The sequence below is a fragment of the Anguilla rostrata genome, chromosome 3 (assembly GCF_018555375.3).
Source record: "Anguilla rostrata isolate EN2019 chromosome 3, ASM1855537v3, whole genome shotgun sequence".
In the NCBI taxonomy this organism is placed as follows: Eukaryota; Metazoa; Chordata; class Actinopteri; order Anguilliformes; family Anguillidae; genus Anguilla; species Anguilla rostrata.
The window spans coordinates 16,235,262-16,256,399 of NC_057935.1; the positions used below are offsets into that span (position 1 = coordinate 16,235,262).

General features: G+C 42.2%; 2 protein-coding genes and 1 long non-coding RNA gene across 5 annotated transcripts in view; 2 read left to right on the forward strand and 1 right to left on the reverse strand.

The window, feature by feature from the left end:
* neurl1b (neuralized E3 ubiquitin protein ligase 1B) overlaps positions 1 to 6,735 on the forward strand; it is a 65,690-nt gene extending 58,955 nt beyond the window's left edge. For both annotated transcript variants that reach the window (XM_064326486.1, XM_064326487.1), the window contains exons 3-5: positions 478 to 1,188; positions 2,406 to 2,531; positions 3,098 to 6,735. In XM_064326486.1, coding sequence (XP_064182556.1) covers positions 478 to 1,188; positions 2,406 to 2,531; positions 3,098 to 3,345 — 1,085 coding nt within the window. In that variant the 3' untranslated portion in view covers positions 3,346 to 6,735. The remainder of the gene's footprint in view (positions 1 to 477; positions 1,189 to 2,405; positions 2,532 to 3,097) is intronic.
* Positions 6,736 to 8,669: 1,934 nt separating this feature from the next.
* On the reverse strand, positions 8,670 to 9,203 carry LOC135250315 (uncharacterized). The gene is made up of 3 exons (XR_010328896.1): positions 9,063 to 9,203; positions 8,861 to 8,901; positions 8,670 to 8,780 (listed from the first exon to the last, which is right to left on the reverse strand). It is a non-coding gene; the product is annotated as an uncharacterized LOC135250315 (long non-coding RNA).
* Positions 9,204 to 9,625: 422 nt separating this feature from the next.
* On the forward strand, positions 9,626 to 19,235 carry LOC135250314 (neuropeptide Y receptor type 6-like). Of its 2 annotated transcripts, XM_064326488.1 has the most exons (3): positions 9,626 to 11,798; positions 14,525 to 15,604; positions 16,253 to 19,235. In XM_064326488.1, exon 3 carries the CDS (start codon positions 16,408 to 16,410, stop codon positions 17,536 to 17,538), a length of 1,131 nt encoding a protein of 376 aa, XP_064182558.1. In that variant the 5' UTR covers positions 9,626 to 11,798; positions 14,525 to 15,604; positions 16,253 to 16,407; the 3' UTR covers positions 17,539 to 19,235. The 2 variants fall into 2 exon arrangements, with proteins under 2 accessions (XP_064182558.1, XP_064182559.1); XM_064326489.1 differs by having other exon boundaries at positions 14,530 to 19,235.
* Positions 19,236 to 21,138: the final 1,903 nt, after the last annotated feature.

A 21,138-nucleotide genomic window follows, 5' to 3' on the forward strand; every position in this document is an offset into this window, starting at 1 on the left:
CGACAGGAGGGGGTCTGTTCTGGGGAGCTTCAGTACAGAGCTGAGGGTTGGGAAATATTTCATTGCTGTTGTTTCTGTCGCTGTGATGTGCTAGTAGACTGAGCCCAGCACTGTGTCCTAATGAGGGGGAGATGCAATTAAGTTTAGAGACCACCTTGCACAGACATTTTTAAAATCTGCATCTCAAATTTAATTATGAACTTCTGAACTTTAAGAGTATGGTGTTATCAAAACACAAATACACATGCATGCACGCACACACATACACTCACACCCTCCCGCTGACACGCATGCACACCCACATAATGCTTGCACACACACACAGCGTCAGAGTATTTGGTTTGAATGGCCTGTTCTTACACAAGGTCTCATGTTCTTACATGTAAGGGAGTGTTTAAAACCCGCAGCGTAGCGGTAATCTGTTTAAAGGTCTCCCAGCCTAATTCCACCCCCCCCCCCTCCCCCTCGCTTTCCCAGAGAGCACCTTCGCCGAGAGCCTGGGCTCAACCCGCCTGAGCGCCGCCCGTCTGAGCGCCTACCTGCCACAGAGCAACCACGACTCGGCCAACTACAACAACAACCAGCTGGAGACCAACCAGGCGGCCGCCGCCAAGATGGCCACCCTGCAGCTGATCCCCTGCTCGGCGTCCCCCTCCCCGTCGGCCTCCCCGTCCGGCTCGGCCCCCCCGGCCCGCCCGGCCCGCTGCGTGCCCCCCCCGCTGGAGGCGGACCTGCACTTCCACCCGGTGCGCGGCTCGGACGTGGTCCTCTCGGCCGACCGCTCGGTGGCCTGCATCCACTTCCTGGAGGGCAGCCGGACGCTGGTGTTCGGCGACCGGCCGCTGCAGCCCGGGGAGAGCCTGTTCGTGGAGGCGGGGCACCTGGGCCTGCCGTACTTCGGGGCGCTCCTGTTCGGGGTGACGTCCTGCGACCCGGGCACCCTGCGGGCGGGGGACCTGCCGGCCGACCCCGAGGCGCTGCTGGACCGGAAGGAGTACTGGGTGGTGTACCGGGGCTGCCCCGCCCCCAGCGCGGGCGACGTGCTCAGCTTCACCCTGCTGGCCAGCGGGGAGGTGCACCACGCCGTCAACGGCGTCGGGCGGGGCCGTCTGCTCTGCGTGGACTCCTCCCAGGTGCTCTGGGTCTTCTTCAGCCTCCACGGCGCCGTCAACCGCCTCAGGATTCTGGGTATGTCACCCTGTCACCCCTAATAAACTTCACTTCCCACGTCCCGACAAACATACCAGTGTGTGTGTTTGTGAATGTGTGAGTGTGTGTGAGTGAGTGAGAGAGTGTGTGCATCTGTCTGTCTGATTGTATGTGTGTGTTTGTGTGAGAGAATGTGTGTGTGTGTGTGTGTGTGTGTGTAAGTGTGCATTTATATGTGCGGGGCTGTGTGGCTTTGCGTATATGAGAGGCTGTGTGTGTGGGGCTGTGTGTGTTCGCATATATGAGAGGCTGTGTGTGTGTGTGTGTGCACGCGTGTGTGTGTGGTTGTGTGTGGTTGCGTATATGAGAGGCTGTCTGTGTGTGGGGCTGTGCTCCTCGGAGGCCATATTTATTTTCAGATACAGTGCGTCTGCCCTGTCCCATGACTCCCACATAAGCCTCCTGTCATTTTGGGTTTAATCGTGTGACCAGTTGCAAAGCGACTGGCCTTGTAAGGGATTTAAAAATAGCCAAAACAAAGCTTGTGGAAAGAGGGAGAGACAGAGAGATGTGGGCGAGAGAGAGAGAGACACATGGGAGCGGTGGGAGTGAGGTGGAGAGGAAAAGAGGAACGTTGAGCAAGAGAATGGCTCTGGCTGATTTCAAGGCTGACCAGCTGGATTATGTAACGGTTTTGTGACAGACACTACCAAATACTACCCTTTGGAACCCCCTCGAAAATTCCTTTCAGATTAATTTTTCACAGTGTAGGATTAAAGACCAAGTTCCTGAGTCATTGTTTGATGAAGGGGGTGTGGGAAGGGAGATTTCTCACATTTATTTATTTGCTAGATGGTCTCATCCAGTGATTTACAGTGTTAATATGTCATGATACATTTTGTTTTATCTCACAACTGCAACATGACAGAACATCCATCGACAGTAATGAGCTGATAAAAAGTGATAAATACAAACATATTACAGTAAATGCACAGTACTTTCTATTAATCAAAGTTAATTTTTTCTTTAACAGTGATCCTTGTGAACAGCATACTGAATATACTGAATTGACTCAACATGGAGGCACCACAGTAATATTAATTTGCGTCATATTACTATAATTGTAGAGTAATGAATGGTATTTGCCTGAAAACGCTTACTTTCAGTCTCTGATGGAACAGTGATTTTGCAGTTTCAGGGTGTTCATTCCACCACTAGAGGGCAATGTGTGTGATGTTCCTCTCTCTGCGATGTAGGGACAGCGCAGTCTAGCCCCCCTCCAGCCTCGCCCTCAGGATCACCAAGAGGAACACCAGATGACAGTGACTCTGACATGGCCTTCAGCGTTAACCGCTCCTCTTCTGCCTCAGAGTCATCGCTGGGTGAGTGCGGTGAATAAAACAACCCTAACAGCTCGTCTTCTTCCTAGGAGTTATCGCTGGGTATAGCGTTGAGTAAAACAACCCGGGAGTCAACATTGAGTGCTATGACCAGTCTTGCGGTGAACAGTACAACAGATGGAATGTTGCTGTACAGTGTAGCGCACCTTATACTGCTGTGATCCTGTAATATACAGCAGCCCAGTGCATCCTGGAATGTCATTCATGAACATCACTTTTTCCATTGATGGAAAATTGCCCAAATCTTTAGAAAAATTACTTTGTGCTGCTCAAATCTGTTTGTACAAGAAATGTATGCATTTCTTCACTAATTCACTAACTACCAAGTGAGGTTTCAGGAAATATATAATACAGCACTTCAGCATTTCATGCACTAGCAGGAGAGAGTCGGGTCAATACATACCGTGTGGACGCTCAGTTAAGTCTGTACACTGTCACAGAGGGAGTACGTTCGGTGGGGCATTTTCAGCTGCAGTCAGGCATACAGGGTCAGGCGTAAAGTTTATGACGTTCATGTATTTTTTTTCCCTTTTTTCCTGCTTTTTTAGTGACGGCTCCCAGCTCCCCGCTGAGCCCGCCCCTCTCGCCAGCCTTCCCGCCCCCCGAGGTGCCCCCGGGCAGCAAGAACGGCGAGTGCACCGTGTGCTTCGACCAGGAGGTGGACACGGTCATCTACACCTGCGGTCACATGTGCCTCTGCAGCGACTGCGGCCAGAAGCTGAAGAGGCAGATCAACGCCTGCTGCCCAATCTGCCGCCGGCCAATCAAGGACGTGATTAAGACTTACAGGCCCTGAGGGCTACGGGCCCGCCCCCCTGTGAAAACCGCCATGAGTCTGCCCTCCCTGCCTTCCTCATTTGCACCATCACTCTGTCTGTCTCTCTTTCTCTCTCTCTCTCTCTCTCTCTCTCGCTCTCTCGCTTTCTTCCCCATTTCATTACACATGGCAGAGAACTTATTAGCAGAGTGGCTGACATGTCAGTCTCTCCTCCTCCCTCCCTCGTATTCGTTGGCGACTGTAGTCAATAGATTCCCCGGCCCAACCGCCCTGTGGGGGTCAGAGGTCACAAACGGCACCATAAAAGACTAGGAGGAGGAGTCAGGGGAGGGAAGGCTTCTATCAGGATTCTCGTGGCTGTCAGTGTGGAAGACCTGCCAGTGCCTTTGACTACAAGACGAACTGTCTGCTTTGACCCAGGAGATAACGTTATGACAATCATGACTGGTGTGGACTGAACTGAAAACACAGAGTGGTCTGTGTCCCCCCCCCCCCCGCACCGTGCAAGACTACAGAAAGCTTTGATCTGGATCTGAGGGGGCCTGTGTTCGAGGAAGACGTGGTGTGATCCCAGATGTATGGAAGGAGCAGTGTTTAAGGAAGTGCAGAAGGGCTTAGTGTGTGGGCAGCATGTTTATATGAGAAAATAATTGCGCCATACTATTATGCGTTTCAAAGCCTGGCTGACTCACAGAAATCGGCTTCCTTGAATTTCCTGTTGAGAAGTTCAACTAAAGACAAGGCAGGCAGTGTAAGACTACCTGTTTTAATGCCATGTGTATGCTTTGTATGTGCAATGTGTAGAAAGAGAACTGTAAGGACTCTAAGACACACATTTCAGAAGGACAGATTTCAATTGTAATGAAGAAGGAAGTATATATTAATGGTCTGGCTTTCATTGACTTTAATAACCATTATCAAAATGTGTAATTGATGGCTTTACAGTCAAAAAAATTAAAATTCAGTGCTAACATAGCATCTCTTGTGTGAGAAACAAATCAGCCGTTAACAAAACAAGCAAATAGTATTTGAGAAGATAAAATAACCAACTGTTTTCATAATAGCCATGCTGACATGCACATTTGAGCGTTGAAAGTCTGTTTCTTATTGCTTTGAAAATTCATTTTAAATTCAGCTTTAAACAGATGTAATTTAGATCCATTTAAAGTGTGCTACACGGTATTTAAATTCATTTCAATGCCCCCCCCCAAGAAAAAAACAAAAAAAAATTAATTTAGATGTGGATGGTCCAAAGTTTGTCTTATGCGTCTTGTGTACAGTTTATACGGATGTTGTTTTTTTGTTTGTTTGTTTGTTTTTTGGAAGGCTGTGAATATTGAATAGAAATACATTTTGTTAAGTTACACTGGCACCGCTACAAGTTACGTGGAGCGTCGTGCTGTCCCTGGCGCATCGTGACCTGTTGCTAACGCCGTGAAGTCTGCCTACCGCGCATGTCCCGCGAATTGTTCACATTCGTGCGGGTGTTGCTGATAAGGGAAGAATACAGCACGCCACAGCCCACCGCTCCAAAAGCAATTAAAGCGGACAGACCGTGCCGCAAACACTCAGTCCCCCTTCGAGAGTGGCAGTTTACAAAAAGGCAGAAAAATGGTGGGCGCGAGCAGGTTTCCTGTACGCTGTGCACTTTGAACTAACGAAACGGAATTTGGAGCGTACCGCATGCGTGATGCAGCGACGCGTGACGGTCTTATTCCCGCTACGACTGTCATTCTTTTAAAATCACTAGCATTGTTTGAAACACAGTTCTCCGTTTTAAAGAGGTTGTTAGCATATTACTGAAGAGTAAAAAGACAAAACATCGTAGACATGCTCAGGTGAGGTTAAGGCCTGAGCACTGATGGTTCTGTTGCTTTTAGTGGACTAGCCTATTTAAACAGCTTCTGGTTAATTGCACATATATCTAAACAGATGATGTTTCTGCATCCAGGGTTAATGTAGATCTGCTGCACTTTCAATATTGCAAAGCTTGCACCGTGCAGCTAGTAAGCTTTAGAACATATTAGCTAACACATTCATGGGTTGAAAGTTAATTCTAACATTGGTTGACGCTCATAGTATCTAGTTTCATATTCAGCTGCTACTTTTTGCTAGCTTGCAATAAGTTATACTTTTTTTTTTTTTAACCTTTTTTTTAGAATGAATAACCTGGCATCAGTAGCACCTTTCCTAATCAAAAGAGTGCCAGCTTGATATTCATTCTAGATCTCGTAGGTCAGGTATGTTCCATTTCTCATGTTTCTACAGCAGGTAACCCTGGACGCCTTGAAGTCTCGTTTGCTCAGATTTATGTGCACAGAGAGTCGGGAGCCACCGATAATGGCTTCGCAGGAGCTTCTGTCAGTCAGGAACACCCACAGCGGCTATCTCACGCCACGCACGTCCAATCAAGCGTCAGCAGGGACTCAGAGAGGTCACCCACCTGGGTTAGCGCCACACAGGATGCTGGCATTCCAGGACCTATCTGTCTGTGCCTAAACTGTCCTTTCTACTGCCACCGTGCCTTATCAGGGGAAGCTTTTGCACTAATTTCCTACGGATAGTACATATTTCTTTCATCTTCGCTCCTCTATTTTGTATTTCAGAAATAATATGTAGATATGTACACATTGCTTAGAGCTGTTTTCGACAGGAGAGGAGACCCCCCCCCCCGCCACCCACCCCCCACATCACCTCACGCACCTAAAATATTCCAGAGTGCTTACTAGCACAGATGTGGAATCATGGATTTGGTCAAAGGGCTGAATTGACTACTCCCGGAATAACCTATCTGTTACCATTGCTGTGTAATCTTTTTCACTCATTCACATAATCTCTAATAAAGACCTGGCCTCTACCTGTAACCTTCACTTATCTAATAATTTTTAAAAAATGTAAAACAAAAAAAAAAAAACAACCAACCAAAGCTGCTTTGTCAATGATGAGAAACTATGTTCTCAGGAAAGGGTTTGCAAGCAAAACTAAAAATACAAAAAAGTGTTTAAATACAGGAAACAAAAGAAAAAAAATTTGTGAATGTAAATGTTATTCTAAATGCTGTGTTTGTACAAGCCCCAAGTTAAATTACTGTTTCTTCACTCTTTCAGAATTATCTGAAGAGTGCGTTCAGTGGAACGGTAGAGGGCAGTAGAGATTTAGAGCTGTAATGTTTCATTGATGTCCCCTGTACATTTGCTATATGTAGGTGCTACTTATTTCACCCAATGGAGAAAAAAAGAAAAAAAATTAATATTGCTTTCAAATGTGTAATTTTGCCTGTGATGTTTATTAAATGTAAATCACATTCTAAAGCTCATTAAATTTATTGCCGTTCTACAAAACAGTTCTGATAATTCAGAGATGTATGTACTTGTGTTAATTCAGAATTAAATCACAAAGATCCAAAAAGTAAGGTGTAGTGTGTGTGCTTGCGTTAGAGTGCTTGTGCGTGTGTGATTCTGCGTACGTGTGCATACCTGCATGTTTATGAATGTGTATGTGTGTGCGCGTGGATTTGAAAGTGCACTTGTGCGTGTTGATCAACTGACTTAGGTCAGATGCCCCACCCAGTACCCATGTTTGAAGACATGTTCATAACTTCTTGAGGTCAGAAATATTTTAAATTTTAGATAGAAAAAAATGTGTGTATTTGTTTTTTGCAAAAAGGTAATTCAGTGAAAGAAAAAAGTTAAAAATAATAAACTTTAAGTTCCTGTATCCAAAATTAGTATCTGCCCTTTTATTGTTATTTGGAGTGGGAAGTGTTGAGTACGTAGGTATTGTGTTCTATAATCCAATACATTAATTTATTGGGTGGATTTTCTATGCTGTTAAAAAATGTCCAAGTCCTCCCCCTCATAGATGATTGAACTGATTTATTTGTATTCTTTTGTGGTGTGAGAATTTGATATGACCATTTTGTGCTTAAAACTTGGTGTAAACTTATTTTTTGGTAGATTTGGCTTCCCAAAACATAGCAGTGATGTTTTTCCTGTCACTGTGCGGCTTCGTAGATATCAGTCTACTATTTTGAAAGTAACAGACCTCTTCCATTAAAACAACTTGAAATACTAGTTCACATCTGCTGTAATCAATGTATGTGGCACAACTGCAAGTCTGGTCCTTGATCACTGTGTGATTAAGGAACCTCTAATTTCCCATGAAGAAATGGACTCCTGAACATGTGACATTTGATTTATATGACAGTGAACTAAAAGAACGCCTTTGATACAGGCAGAGAGTTGTACTACAACTCCCTGCCTGTATCAAGGGGGGGGGGGGGGGGTTTGTTTTTGGCTAGACCGCAACAGCAGGGCCAGCCCTATAAATGCGAATGTCTGTGACTGAGTGAGTGATGAAGTTACACCATTGGTCGGCCAGATGAAGTGTGTTAGGTCCAGCCATATACTAGGTTTTGACCTGGTCTTGTTTTCTCTTTAAATGTTTGAGCAGTATCACAGTTCAGTTATCACGTTGCCAGAACATATTCTAGTTCAAGGACAAAAGCAGGCAAATACATGTGCAACCAATACAAACAAAAAAAAAAACCCCCATCATGATGATAGGTCAGGAAGGCAGGCTGATTCACAGATGGTGATTTCAGATTAACAGCAGGAACACAATCACAGAACAGACAAACAGAAGATCATCCAGGGACTTGCTCTGGTTTGAGCAGATTAGACACTCATTTGCTTGAACAGGTCCCTTTATTCAGTCCAGGGGTAGATATACTATACACACATCTTAACATTGCTAACATTGACCATTTCATGTAACTTTACCATGTTGTTTAAAAAAAATTAAACAAATCATAAATGCCCAAGAATGCAATGTACGCAGTGTGAAAGAGACAACTAACATGCACATACCATGGATTTTACATCAGTGTTGAATTTGTTCACATTAAAAGTTAAACATTAAAGTAGACAAATATTTCAGAATTTAATCAATATCCGGATGCGTTTAAAATGTCCGAAATAAAGGAAACACACACGTCGCTATTTTCTTCATATAGGCAATTAGCACGCCCCCTTCTTGGCCACAGCTACATCGGCTTCATTTTCCCTGAAAAAAGAAACATTAACTTACAGGGCAGTTGCTTTTGTCTGGAAGGTGACTTAATATTATTGTGCATAATGCTCAAGTGTAAATAAACGGAATTTCCAAGCAACAGAAGAGAATATAATCAATCAAGGTTCGTTATTATCAGTAGCCTAAATATGGGAAGTGGGCCTCCGCGGAGTTTCTCACCGGCTTTGTATCGGGACAGGAATATTAACGACTGAGTAGGCTAATTTATTAGTTCTGATTTCTCAGACACGTACGAAACACACGCCTACTCACATATTCCAAAGGCACAGCATGCATTCGTTGCTGTACTCCTGGCCGTCATCCCCACAAACAGGAATATATTCTCGAGTGCAAAATGGAAGCATGTACACAGCGCAGTTTGCCTGTGGAACAGTGCCGGTAAATGTTAATATCCAAGAATAAAGCTTGCAAGTATAGTTTATCAATATAAACGTTGTCTTACCGATTGTGGTCTGCTGGGAACAGCGGAAACTGTCACCAACGCTATCAAACATACACAAAAAAATCATAAACCGGGAGCAAGCGATTTTAAACACAAGCTTTACGCCCATTACTGATTCATATTTTTTGTAGCGCTCATTCCTAAGAATCCCACGCTTACATTCAATTTCCCATTACTGGAAAAAAAAACTTCCAAAACTCACCAGCGAGACAGAAAAGCAGCACGAGGCGCGTTCCTGTTTGCATTTTCGACACTTTGTATAGCATTCCAAGCAACTTTTAGAGTAAACGCTACAGGATGAGCATTTTATAGGCCTGGCGGCGTTTCTCACTCCACCTATGTCCACCCCTGCAGGCTACCACGAGATGCGTCATCACACCTTTGTAGGAGGGAGAAGCCTGTGTTGCCAGTTGGGCAACACAAGCTTCTTCTTGGGATGATTTGTCACTCAATTTTGACGTGTGTGATTGAAAAGCCCACACACATTTTTTCTAAAGTAGCTTCACAAAAATACAGAAGTCGAGTTGTAATATCAAGACGGAGTCATTCCTGAGTCGAAGCTGACATATTTCGGTTTCCTTATCTATTCGTTGCTGTAAAATAATATAAGTGTTGTGTCTTAATCTATTGTTCAATGCAGTTGCAGGCTTTGGCAAATAGCCTATTTTATTCACGCAACGTCATTGCTCCGGATTTTTTGGCAGACCAATTACGTCAATTTATAAAAGGGCTGCCCAATCCTGTTGTTGGAAATCTACTGCCCTGTAGGTTTTCACTCCAGCCCCAACAAACCTCACTGAACAGCTAGTGATCTCTTTGGGCTGCTAATTAGTAGAATCGGATGGGTGTGCCTAATTAGGGTTGAAATGGAAAAACTTCAGGCCGGTAGATCTCCAGGAACAGGGTCGGGAATCCTGGGTATTTGAAAGTCTGGCAACCCTAGTGGACTTAGTTTTTAGCAGCGTAGGTCTAATTGTTCGACTGTCTGTCTTGCAAGTTCAGTGCTTGCAAAGCAGACGCTTCTGACTGGTAGTAAATTGAAAAATAAATACGTATGGTTATATGCTGTACTGTGTCTCAACCGTGCGTTTCGTTTGGGCACTCTTATGCTAGTGTTGTCCCAGGTTTTTGAACAAATACATGTTTTATTGGCGGAATACTGTGCTGTGATTAACATCTCTTATTATCTGTTTTGCTGTAGGCCATAGATTTGCGATCTGTGGGAAAGCATGCTCATTGCTTATGTCTTGTGTAAGTAAAATAAATGGGAATAGGATTTATTCAGTATAGCTCAGGGGAGCACAAACATTTTCATCACCAAACTCCCCTTAAATGGCCGCCCTAAAACAGAGGACCACCACCTCCCAACCTCAATATAATTTACGACTGAATGCAATAAAATTACAGTTTGTCATATAGCAGATGCTTTTACCAAGAAGATTTCCACATGGTAAGCAAACTCCACCACGTTTTGTATTATTTTATTTTATTTATTTTTATTGAATTTTAGTGACTATTATGAAGACGCAAACTGTGGTGTATTGATAATTTCAGACTATACCTGGACTAACTACCACCACTCTGTATATCATTTAACTGTAAATCCCCCGCTTTCATTGCACTCGTTACATGTAGGCTACCGCCAGTCCAGCACGTTTTGTAATTTGTATTTATCCTAATATTGTAGCTTGTTTTTCTGCCTAGTTGGCTTGGCAAAGGTTAGGTCAGAATAGTGTTCACTGTGTGAACTAAACTGTGTTCTTGGCCAGAAATAGCTGTACGAAATAAGTATCGTATCTTATTGAACCTGTATTTTGTAGTTGTCCATGACCATGAAATGCACTTTTCTACGTCGCTTTGGATAAATCCGTCAAATAAATGTAATGTAATATAATTTCAGTAAAGATCAGTAAAAATTTATGTGTCTTTAGTCTTTTTCTTTTTGTAAAATATTACCAAGGAAACAAAAACTGTAAAAAAAAAAATCTTTTAATCTTTTGAGATTAAAAACATTTAATTTGAGAGATTAAATATTAAATTTAAAAGGGACTATATAGGACTGGGGTAATGGAAAACTGAGCAGAAAGGAAGTCAGATATACATATATTTTGTATTTTTTTTATTTAATTACAAGATAAATGTCTCCTTTAATGTTATTAATCTGGTTATATTTCAGTTCCTTACAAGAACGGTACAGTAATGACTATCTAATACCTACTTCCTCTGCTTTCCTAATGGTGTTTTTAGAATCGTTCTATAGGAGCTTTGTAGCATTCAAGTTTGAGATTGTGATAGTTTGGTCCCTGTCTATATTAAGATCACATTCCACCAATTTACTGAAAGTTGTTATCAATGGAATATGATTGCTTGCACATTGAATCAGTTTTGTGTATTAAGGAGCTTCACCCAGCCGTGCAGGCATAAGATACTAAGAACATATCATGATGAAAAAAAGAGGCCACTCTGCCTATCTATTCTTGTCATTTAGGCTTCCTGAAAACTTGAGCGTATCCGGTACAACATCAAGCCTAGTTTTTACCACCTCATTGATCTGCCTTTACTACATGACCTAGCAAGCCGTTCCACAATTGACTTTTCCGTGTATAAAGAAAAGCTTCCTAATATTAGTACAAAAATTTCCTTTGGCTAACATCCACCTGTACAACCTTGCCTGCTGTGATTTGCTCAGATAAGATCCCCTGTACTGTTCCGATTTGTGTTCTTCCCCACAGCCAGTTCCAAAGCCATCCCTGAAATAACTCCTGAAATTCGTCTTTTTGAAAATGAGTCTCTGATGTGGCACTTTATCGAATTCAGAGCGAGAGGAGAATGTCAGTGTGATCTGACATGAAATGGATGAAGGCATCAGCGACCCCATGGACATCACCAGGGGAGGAGAGATGCAAGGAGCAACAGGCAGATGAAGAGGCTGTGGCAGGTACTTGTGTGCCGCAGAAAAGGGGAAAAAATGGTCAAACCGGCTTTAGATAAGTCTGAAAAAATGGCTTTAGGTTGTAATACAAGGATGGTCTGAAAACCTGAAAATCCTCTTCGATATCTTTTGCTTGAACCTCTAATCGAACAGTGTCATCCTTGAGACATGAGCATGATTTTTGAAGTAGAACAGTTCATAAGGGGTAAAGAGTGGCAGAAGATTCTGAAGAGGACAGGTGTCCTCTTCAATATATAAGAAAATATTTTGCTGGTTTTATTTACTGATGTGTTTACAATTCCCATTCAACCATGGTATACAACCATTAAACTGCACTGTGTAAAACTGTCAATTATGTTTTCAGTTTTTTTTTTTGGAAGCCTATGAGTCATTGTGAAGGGCTGTGTGAAATCCAAAAAAGCTTCAGAGTTATAGAAATACAGTTCCCCAACACCTGACAGCCTGCGGCCGAATGAGTCAGCTTAGCCCGGTTTCCAAATAGTTGCTGTTGTGTTTGCGGGACCTGCTACCTCTTACACAACGCCGTTCTGGGCAGAGCTGTAGGGGTCAGCGACCGTTCTTACATACAAATGTAAACACTCTCTGTGTAAGGGGATTGTGTAAATAGGATGTCTGAGGTTCAGCTACAGCAGGACCTCAAAATGTAAAGGCAGTATCTAAATTCACCACACAAAAATCATGGAATCTGAGGAAACTTGTATGTTTGTCAGGATTGGGTGGCGTGATGTTATGGGTATTTTGAGTGGTTGTCATTGTTGCCTTTTTTTTAAAACTGGAAATAATGAATGTCAGTTAAACTAGCGAAAGGTGAACTTTGGAATTAACATGAGGGGTGGGGTTCTGTAGTTCACTCTCTCCCTCAGCATGTGTGGTCAATGTTCTGGCACAAGATGGTTGCTATACATCACTTAAATTAGCACTACCATTGGGTGAGAATAAATAAATAAATAAAATAATAATAAGAATTATTATTATTATTATTCTTATTATTATCAGCATCATCATCAGTAATATTATTATTGAGCCTACTATATTTTATTTTGGTGTCAGGCACTGACTAGAAGGCAAACAAGACCAGGTCAAAACCTAGTATATGGCTGGACCTCTCCAGCCGACCAATGGTGTAACTTCATAACTCGGCCAACCAATGGTGTAACTTCATCATTCACTCAGTCACTCAGTCACAGACATCCGCGTTTGTAGGGCTGGTCTCACTGTTGCGGTCCAGCCAAAAATAGCAGTTTTTCAGCATACAACCTCCTCTCCACTAGGGGGCGATGCCCACCAGTGTAAATGAAACAAGCTAAAGACCCTGATCTTGCTGAATATGGCACAAAGAAAGTTTTAGTGTGCATTTGATTCTAGGAAACCAACGTCATGCAGCCTACTGTATGGTGAACCTATTTATGTATTAGTAGACATGATTGTGTAACTATATTTTGTGTTTGGCAGAGACTGATAGCCTTTGAGACCTTCATTTTTTACATAAAGTCCTGTTTAACACAGCATTGTTGAGTCCAGGCTGTAGCCCTATACTTCATTTTCTTTAGGTATTCAGGCTGTATTGTCATTCTTTAGTAATGAATTGCACCTCATGTTTACATACCCTTTATATCACTTGAGTTATTACTTGTAAAAGCCAGTGACTCTCGTTCAATGAAACACATTACTCATGCTACAAGAAGTATTGAGGTTTTGGACATTGAATAAATTGTATTTACTGACCTGGTGCATAATTAATATTGTTGTTGAACTGCATGGTTCCACGTGGAATTCAAATGCCAGTGAATGTCCTAATGCAATGATCTAAGAAGATGTGGGTAGGGTAGGAAATTTTTATCAGTTAATATTGTCAAAAATATTGTCAAACAAACTTACCACAGAGAACCTCCAATAACAAAGATGTTTTGTTAAGAAGTTTTTTTTTCCCCTTTAGTGCAATAAAACCAAGAAATGAATAGCGACAAAAGATGGTTTAAATTAGCATATAGTCAGAAAACTGAAATTAAGGATCACTCACACAGATGTCATGAAGACAACTAAGGTGACATGACCATTAAAAAAATATCTGCAGATAAATGTTGTTGAAGAACTTTGACATTGATTGCTAGTATTTATTTATTTATTTATTTATTTATTTATTTATTTATTTATTTTTTAAACATAATTTACTCTGTGATCAAATACTGGATTTGTTAGCACTGTAAAAGAAAAGAAAACAATATTTGTAATGTTATGCCATGTAGATTTTAAAACGCTAAACTAAGACAGCATTTTAAATGTGTTCAATTCAAGGAGTAAGTCTGTTACTGAAACACTATGTACAAACAAGACAAGTGCTTTGACATTGATAGTATATTTCTAGCATGAAAAGACAGTACACCCAGAATTATTTAACAGCATGTTCACAGTTCAGAGAAGTTAGTTAAAGGCGAGCATCTAACACTGAACTCCCATTTCAACTTTATTTACGATAAAAACATTTTGTGCAGCTCCATGTTATTTGCCTTATTGGCCATGCATGCATAGCAGAGCTATGTTAATGCCTGTGCTAGTACATGATTACAAAGTGAGAGTAAATTGCATCCTGATACTGTAAACAGTTTTCACATTGAACTATTCTACTTTGCACTTTAAATAATAATTTTAATAAGAAAATAATAATAATGATGATATAATTATATGTAAGCTCCCAAACACCTGTCCGACAGAGCAGAAACACTCTTCGGGAGGCAGGTGAAGATGTGTCAGTGACTGCTGTCTGCAGAAGACTTCACAAACAGAACTACGGAGGTTACTCTACAAGATGCAAACCACTAGATGACTGCAAAACAGAATGGACAGGTTCCAGTTTGCTAAGAAGCACCTAAAAGAGCCTCCAGAGTTGTGGACAGATGAGACCAAGATTCACTTGTATCAGAGTGAAGAGCAAAGTGTGAAAGCCACAAGGAACTGCACAAGACTGACAGTACCCCCCCCCCCCCCCCATCTGTGAAACATACTGGTGGGGGTGTTATGGTTTGACCATGTATGGATGCCACAGGTACTGTACCACTTGTCTTCACTGATAATGTAATTGTTGATTGCAGCAGCAGAAATAATTCTGAAGTGCACAGAAATGGTGCCCTGAAATAGGGTGGATTATGTATAAAATGTGCTGTAATTTACATGGTTAAAGTGTATTAAAATAGCCTTAAATTAAAGGTGAGAATGTGCACTTTAAACAAATTCATGGTCTTCATTGTGGGATATCCGTTTGGGATATATAGATAGGGTTCTAAAGTGATGGTAAAATGTAATATTTAATATTTAAATATAAACATTTTTTTTCGACAGTTATCAAATTACTATTAGTTTCACATGTCTGTTTACTTTTTCCCCCAAATGCCATTTCAAAGAAAGCAATGGTGCTTTTGATTCTTCAATTGGATGCTTGGCAATTAATTTGTCCCTCAGGCTCCTCTTCCCTCCCCACCTGATTTGTCAAAGCGCTCAGTAGCTCCGCCCTCCTCCCCTCCCCTTCCAGCTTCTGGCTTCCCTCCTTGTGTCTGGATGTAGAGCTGGCAGAGGCTGGCTCACACTCAGACACCTGCTGCTGGATTTCAGACCGTCTGTTTCCACGGCGTCCTGCAGTAACCTCGGTGTGGGCAATCCACTTCAGAGACAAACGCATCACTCATTAATAAATAATGAGTTTATTCTGATGGTTCATAAATAATTTGTCAATACATCTCTTTTTTAATGTTGATTTCATCCAGTCATTATAAGGACCTGTGAGATTCATGTTCATGGTGAGTACTTGAGTTTTTTTTTAAGTTCCTGTCGTTCTTCGCTTTGGAGATGTTGGCGAAATGAAAAAAACCTGAGCCAAGTGTGAATCTGGAACTCATCATGTAAATACTGAACCTTTTCTGCATTTTGCATATTTGTGTTAACATGTAATTATTTGCATGTACGATCATCTAATTATGTTGTGCCTGCTAATAGAATAATTACAGCTCAACAGTAATTACAGTTTAATGGAAATCCATTAATTATAGTCTATTACCCTTTCTGACGATTTTACCCTTAATCAATTAATTAAGGTAAATTACATCATAAGTAAATTCTTCCCTCTTTTGAAAACTTATATCAATCACATGACTTAGTTATATAAATTACTCATGTAATCCAGATGAAAGAATTTGAATTGCATGCTTCAATTTAAACTAAGAAATCTGCAGAAATCCCATTCTGTCAGTATTACTCCATAGTGTTCAACTGACATGTGGGCAGCTACCATACTCATAATAACTTCGTAATGCACATTAATGTTCCGTGTTGTTTTATTGCTTCAAACCCAGCTTGGCTTCTCTCCCCTTCTCTATGCAAATCTAGCTGCTGTTCCCAGTACACCCCCGGGTGTAGACATTTATTGTGATGAATTATTTTGTTCCCAGTGGCTTCCACACTGTTGCCTGGTCCTTGTCAGTGAGTGCAGCTGATGGGAAGTATGCAGAGAACTCATTAGGAGATCTGTGAAGCACAGAATGGAGAGAGACTGATTGACCATTGGCTCTCCTGCTCCTTAAGGAGGAAGTGTCTCAGAGGGGGTATGACTAACTCCACCGCTCACCCTGGTGGGGGTATCCCCAACACGACCTCGACCGGGTCCGCCACCCTCAGCAATGGCAGCACATCCAGGCCGGACTTTGCAGATTACGACTGCCACTCTTCGGCCCCAGTCCTGTTGGCAGTGGTGGGCGGCTACAGTGCGGTCGGCCTGGTGGGGTTGCTTGGAAACCTGTGCCTGATTGGCGTGATCTGGCGCCAGAAGGAGACTCAGAATGTTACCAACCTTTTGATCGGTAACCTGGCGGCGTCGGACACGCTGGTGTGCGTGATCTGCATCCCGTTCACCGTGGTCTACACGCTCATGGACCACTGGCCATTCGGAGAGGCCATGTGCAAGGTCACCAGCTTTGTGCAGTGCCTGTCCGTCTCCGTTTCCAGCTTCTCGCTGGTGCTCATCGCCGTGGAGCGCTACCAGCTGATCGTCAACCCGCGGGGCTGGAAGCCCAACGTGACGCACGCGCACTGGAGCATCGCGGGCATCTGGCTGGGTTCTGCCGCGCTGTCCCTGCCCTACCTGGTCTTCTACCACCTCAGCGACGAGCCCTTCCTCAACATCTCCCACAGCTTCTACCGCGACAAGTACGCCTGCATGGACGGCTGGCCGTCGGAGCGCAGCAGGCTGGGCTTCAACACCTGCCTGCTGCTGGTGCAGTACGTGGCACCTCTGTGCTTCATCCTGGTGTGCTACGGGCGGGTGCTGGCCTGCCTGCGGAGGCGCGGGGAGCGCGGGGAGCGCCAGCGCGAGAGCGAGGCCAGAGTGAGCGAGACCAAGCGCATCAACAGCCTGCTGGTCTCCATCGTGGCCGCCTTCGCGGCCTGCTGGCTGCCGCTCAACATCTTCAACCTGCTGTTCGACTGGCACCATGAGACGCTGCTCAGCTGCCACCACAACCTGCTCTTCACCCTCTGCCACATGGTGGCCATGGTCTCCACCTGCATCAACCCCGTCTTCTACGGCTTCCTCAACAAGAACTTCCAGAAGGATCTGCAGATGCGCCTCTGTGGGTTCTGCTCCAGTCCGGAGGCGTACAACAACGTGGGCATGCCTGTCATGCAGACTGACATCTCCAAAGGCTCGCTGAGACTCAACAACTCCACCAGTGCCTGCTAGAGGAGGGTAGGGCATGCACTGAAGGACAGGGAGAGACGTCAGGGGGGTTGAGAAGTCAGGAGGCCAGGAGGCCAGGATGTCATAAAGGGGAGAGGTGATGTCATAAAGGAGGGAACATCCCAGACTGAACCTGACCAAGCTGCAGCTGACTATGAACATACAGTACCAGTCTTCTGATCTCAGCCATTCTTTCAGCAGAACACAGGACCTCAACAAAAGCACAACAGGCAAAGAGAAAGAAAAAAATTAAGTTTAGTCATGTGAGGGTGACAAAAAAAAGACACATTTTTAACAACATTGCATGAGGGGTTGTGTAGCAAACAGCTACACTTCAACAGTGAGGGCCTGATAAAACATGTACAATGTAATCTTGCTTTCATATGTGTGTACTGTGGTTTTAAATGCATAACTTGAAACATTGTATAACTAGAAATTGCACATGCTTGCTTAAATGTGTGAAGTTCTGAATCTGTAATTACAGACACTTCTACGTATAATGTGTAGGCCAAAGTGCATTGTGAAGTGTTATTGTCTTATAACACTTACATTTTCTATTGCTCTTTGCCAAAATATTTCTTGCAAAAAGTGGCCTGTTTCTGGTCATGTTAAAGAAACTGTAGAGCCCTGGATTCAATCTCCATCTCAATCCTGATCTTCTTAGAAAGCCGCCTGCTCCAGGTGGTATACAAAGAGACAGTATAAATAAGCCTACTGAAAATGTTGTGCAATTTTAAATCTTCACTCCTTATTGGTGTAGTGTACAAATGTAAATTTATATTAAGTGGTATGATTGTGATTATGGCCAGACCTTTCAACACATCTTCTAAATGGTATGGAAATTTATGATTTATTTATTATATTTATTATATATTTAGGAATCACACAGACTATTTAGTTTCCATCCCCTAACTTAAAATACAAGACATTATTCTCGTTTCATCTCCAAGTATGACAGTATTTTTAAACTTATATTTATTGTAAGCTCTTTATAAATTTGATGTTTGAATAAATGTAAACATACAGGCAGTTCCACATTAATGGCTATATAATACGGTGTTTTGTTGTAAGCAGAGATGGACATGATGTACGTATTATGTGCAATGTGAATTTAGTCCCTGGTTTAACCTGCCTTGTTGGATGAAAATTACGTGTGTGCATTATTCGTAAGTGTTTTGTGTTCTGCTATTTGAAAAGTTGAATTGTGTTACATGATGAAAAAGGATATTTTTTCAGGGAGAAGGAAACTTATTGTCTTGTGCTTGTGTTGTAACAGGTGTGACAATGCGGTTCATCTTTATGTTCTTAAGTGTGATGCACTGAAGCAAGATTTATGCTCTTAAACATTTTTTATTGAACGTTTTGAAATTTTATTCAGTTGCAGATTACTCAGGTCCATCGTAGCATTGGCTTAAATTGGACACTCAAGGTTAAGGACACAGCACACTGTGGTTAAACTGAATCTTCCTGTCAGCATTCTCAAACCCTGCCCCAGCAGCTATCTGTGGACCAGTAATTCGAGAGTATTTTCTAATTCATGTCTGGTGTTCAAAGTCTGGTCATAAATCATGCACAGCGCTGTCGCCGTGAAGCTGGCACCCACGCTGGGTAATTCAGTTTGTGTTTTAAGAAAGCCTCTGTTCATTTGCTGCTACTGTGCCTCTGAAATAAAAAAAAGGCAAAAGCGTGGCCCAGTTCCAGCTCTGTGGTAAGCAGCTGTCTCTTCATAATGCTACACAATGCATAGCCGACACTATGGAAATAACACATTGTTCCTGGTCTTTTACCACTGAAGTAATTAGATTGCAGTCTGGTAAATGTTGGTTATGCCCTGGCACAATGGCCTTTGCCGGTTATTGATTTTACACATTCACAGCATGCTGTGTTCCTCTGTAACTGGTACAAGTTGTTTATGTGTCACACAATGTTGCTCTCAAAAGCCCAGCAATGTAAAAGTCCTTGTCAGTTTGTGATCTTTTGTATGTTAATGAGGATTGAGCATTAACCCCAAGCAAACCATATTTTTATAAATACACATACACGCGTGCACACACACACACACACACCCCTCTACCTTGCACTATTTCTGTCATCCTAATGCACAAAACAGGTAGAGACAATAACTGAACATACTACAGTAACAGGATTGTCCTGCAGTATCTCACAGCTGATTGAACTTTTCCTTTATTATAATGGTGAAGCAGCAAGGTCAAAGAGGACATCTCCACAGATTTTGAAAACTAAAATTTTCAAAAAGTGCTTCTGTGAGTGGAAAATGACATGCTTTTAACCCTTCCATAAATAATACTTCAATGGCCATATTACAGGTAAGTGACATATCACAGGGTTTATGCAATCCAGATGAAAGTATTTTACAGAAATGATGGTGAACCTTACAATAGGTGAAGCCGCCATGTGCTAATATCACAAATTTGAAATATTAAAATATCCAAAAGTGTTCTCCGCAGGACAGCCATATTGCTCCGGCTCATATTGTATCACTGATAAGACATGATGAACACCCATATTTTTTTTTTTTACTTTTATCACTACATTGCAAATTAATCTCTGGAGCTCTGATGAGCCTACACACTGTGTTGACAGATTTGGCTATTTACAGCCAGTTGGGCTAAATTTTCACTGTTTGTTCAAGGCATAAAAGACATCGCAAGTGGCTGTCCTCTTTTTGGATATGTTGAAGATCCTCCAAGGGAAGGTCCATTTTTTTCTCCTTGCAGTGGATTAAAATAATTTAGTTCTCTAAAATAATCGCCACAGGATTTGGTTCGAGTAAATTCTGTGACACTGGCCAAGGTGTGTGCTGGTGAGGAAGTGAGCTTAGGTAACGACCAGCACTGAAACCTTAGCAACCAGCTAGCCCATTAATTCACCACTCTCATTGTTGCACTACTATGATTTTAATATTTGAGGTCATTTAATTGCCTGTGTGTTCTCGTTATTACTGCAAATATTTATCAAGCCCAGATAAATATAATCACTGCTGTTGTGAATGACTAATGAGAACAAGGCTCTTTTGATGATTTTAACTGGCACAGTCTATAATGAATAATTGGTTTCCATTGTTTGCAGTTTGCCCCAACCCCCCCCCCCCCCCCCCCTTCCTTCCTTTTGTGATCAGACAGCCTCCTATCTTTAACAATTATACATGCTGTGTATTATATTTTCCAATATTTGTACAGGAACAGTACATAAATGATATTTACTTAACTCCTTAAAAACATTTAATGAATCTACTACTGTCCTTACACCAGCCACATTTTATTTGAGACAGTACTCCAAGCTAAATAATTTTCACTGGTTTTTTACTGGCTCTTTGTTTAAGTTACCGCAGATTCATTATAACTGGAAGGAATATTAGATTTATCTTTTACCATCAAAATTCTTTTTGAGTGTAATTCAATACACTACAATTGCTTTTCTAATCGAGTTGTTCTGTGACTTTAACTTGTCTTTTAAATTTTAATTTGTTGATTGTGCTTGTTTAGACTTTTCGTTTGATTTTACAGTTTTTTTTAAAATCACGATACATCATTGTGTTCCAATTAAATCAATGTTAACAACTTAGCTAAATAAACTTTTTAT

What these genes read in the sequence shown, in the direction of transcription:
- LOC135250314 (XM_064326488.1), top strand. Translation starts at nt 16,408, where the DNA reads ATGACTAACTCCACCGCTCACCCTGGTGGGGGTATCCCCAACACGACC.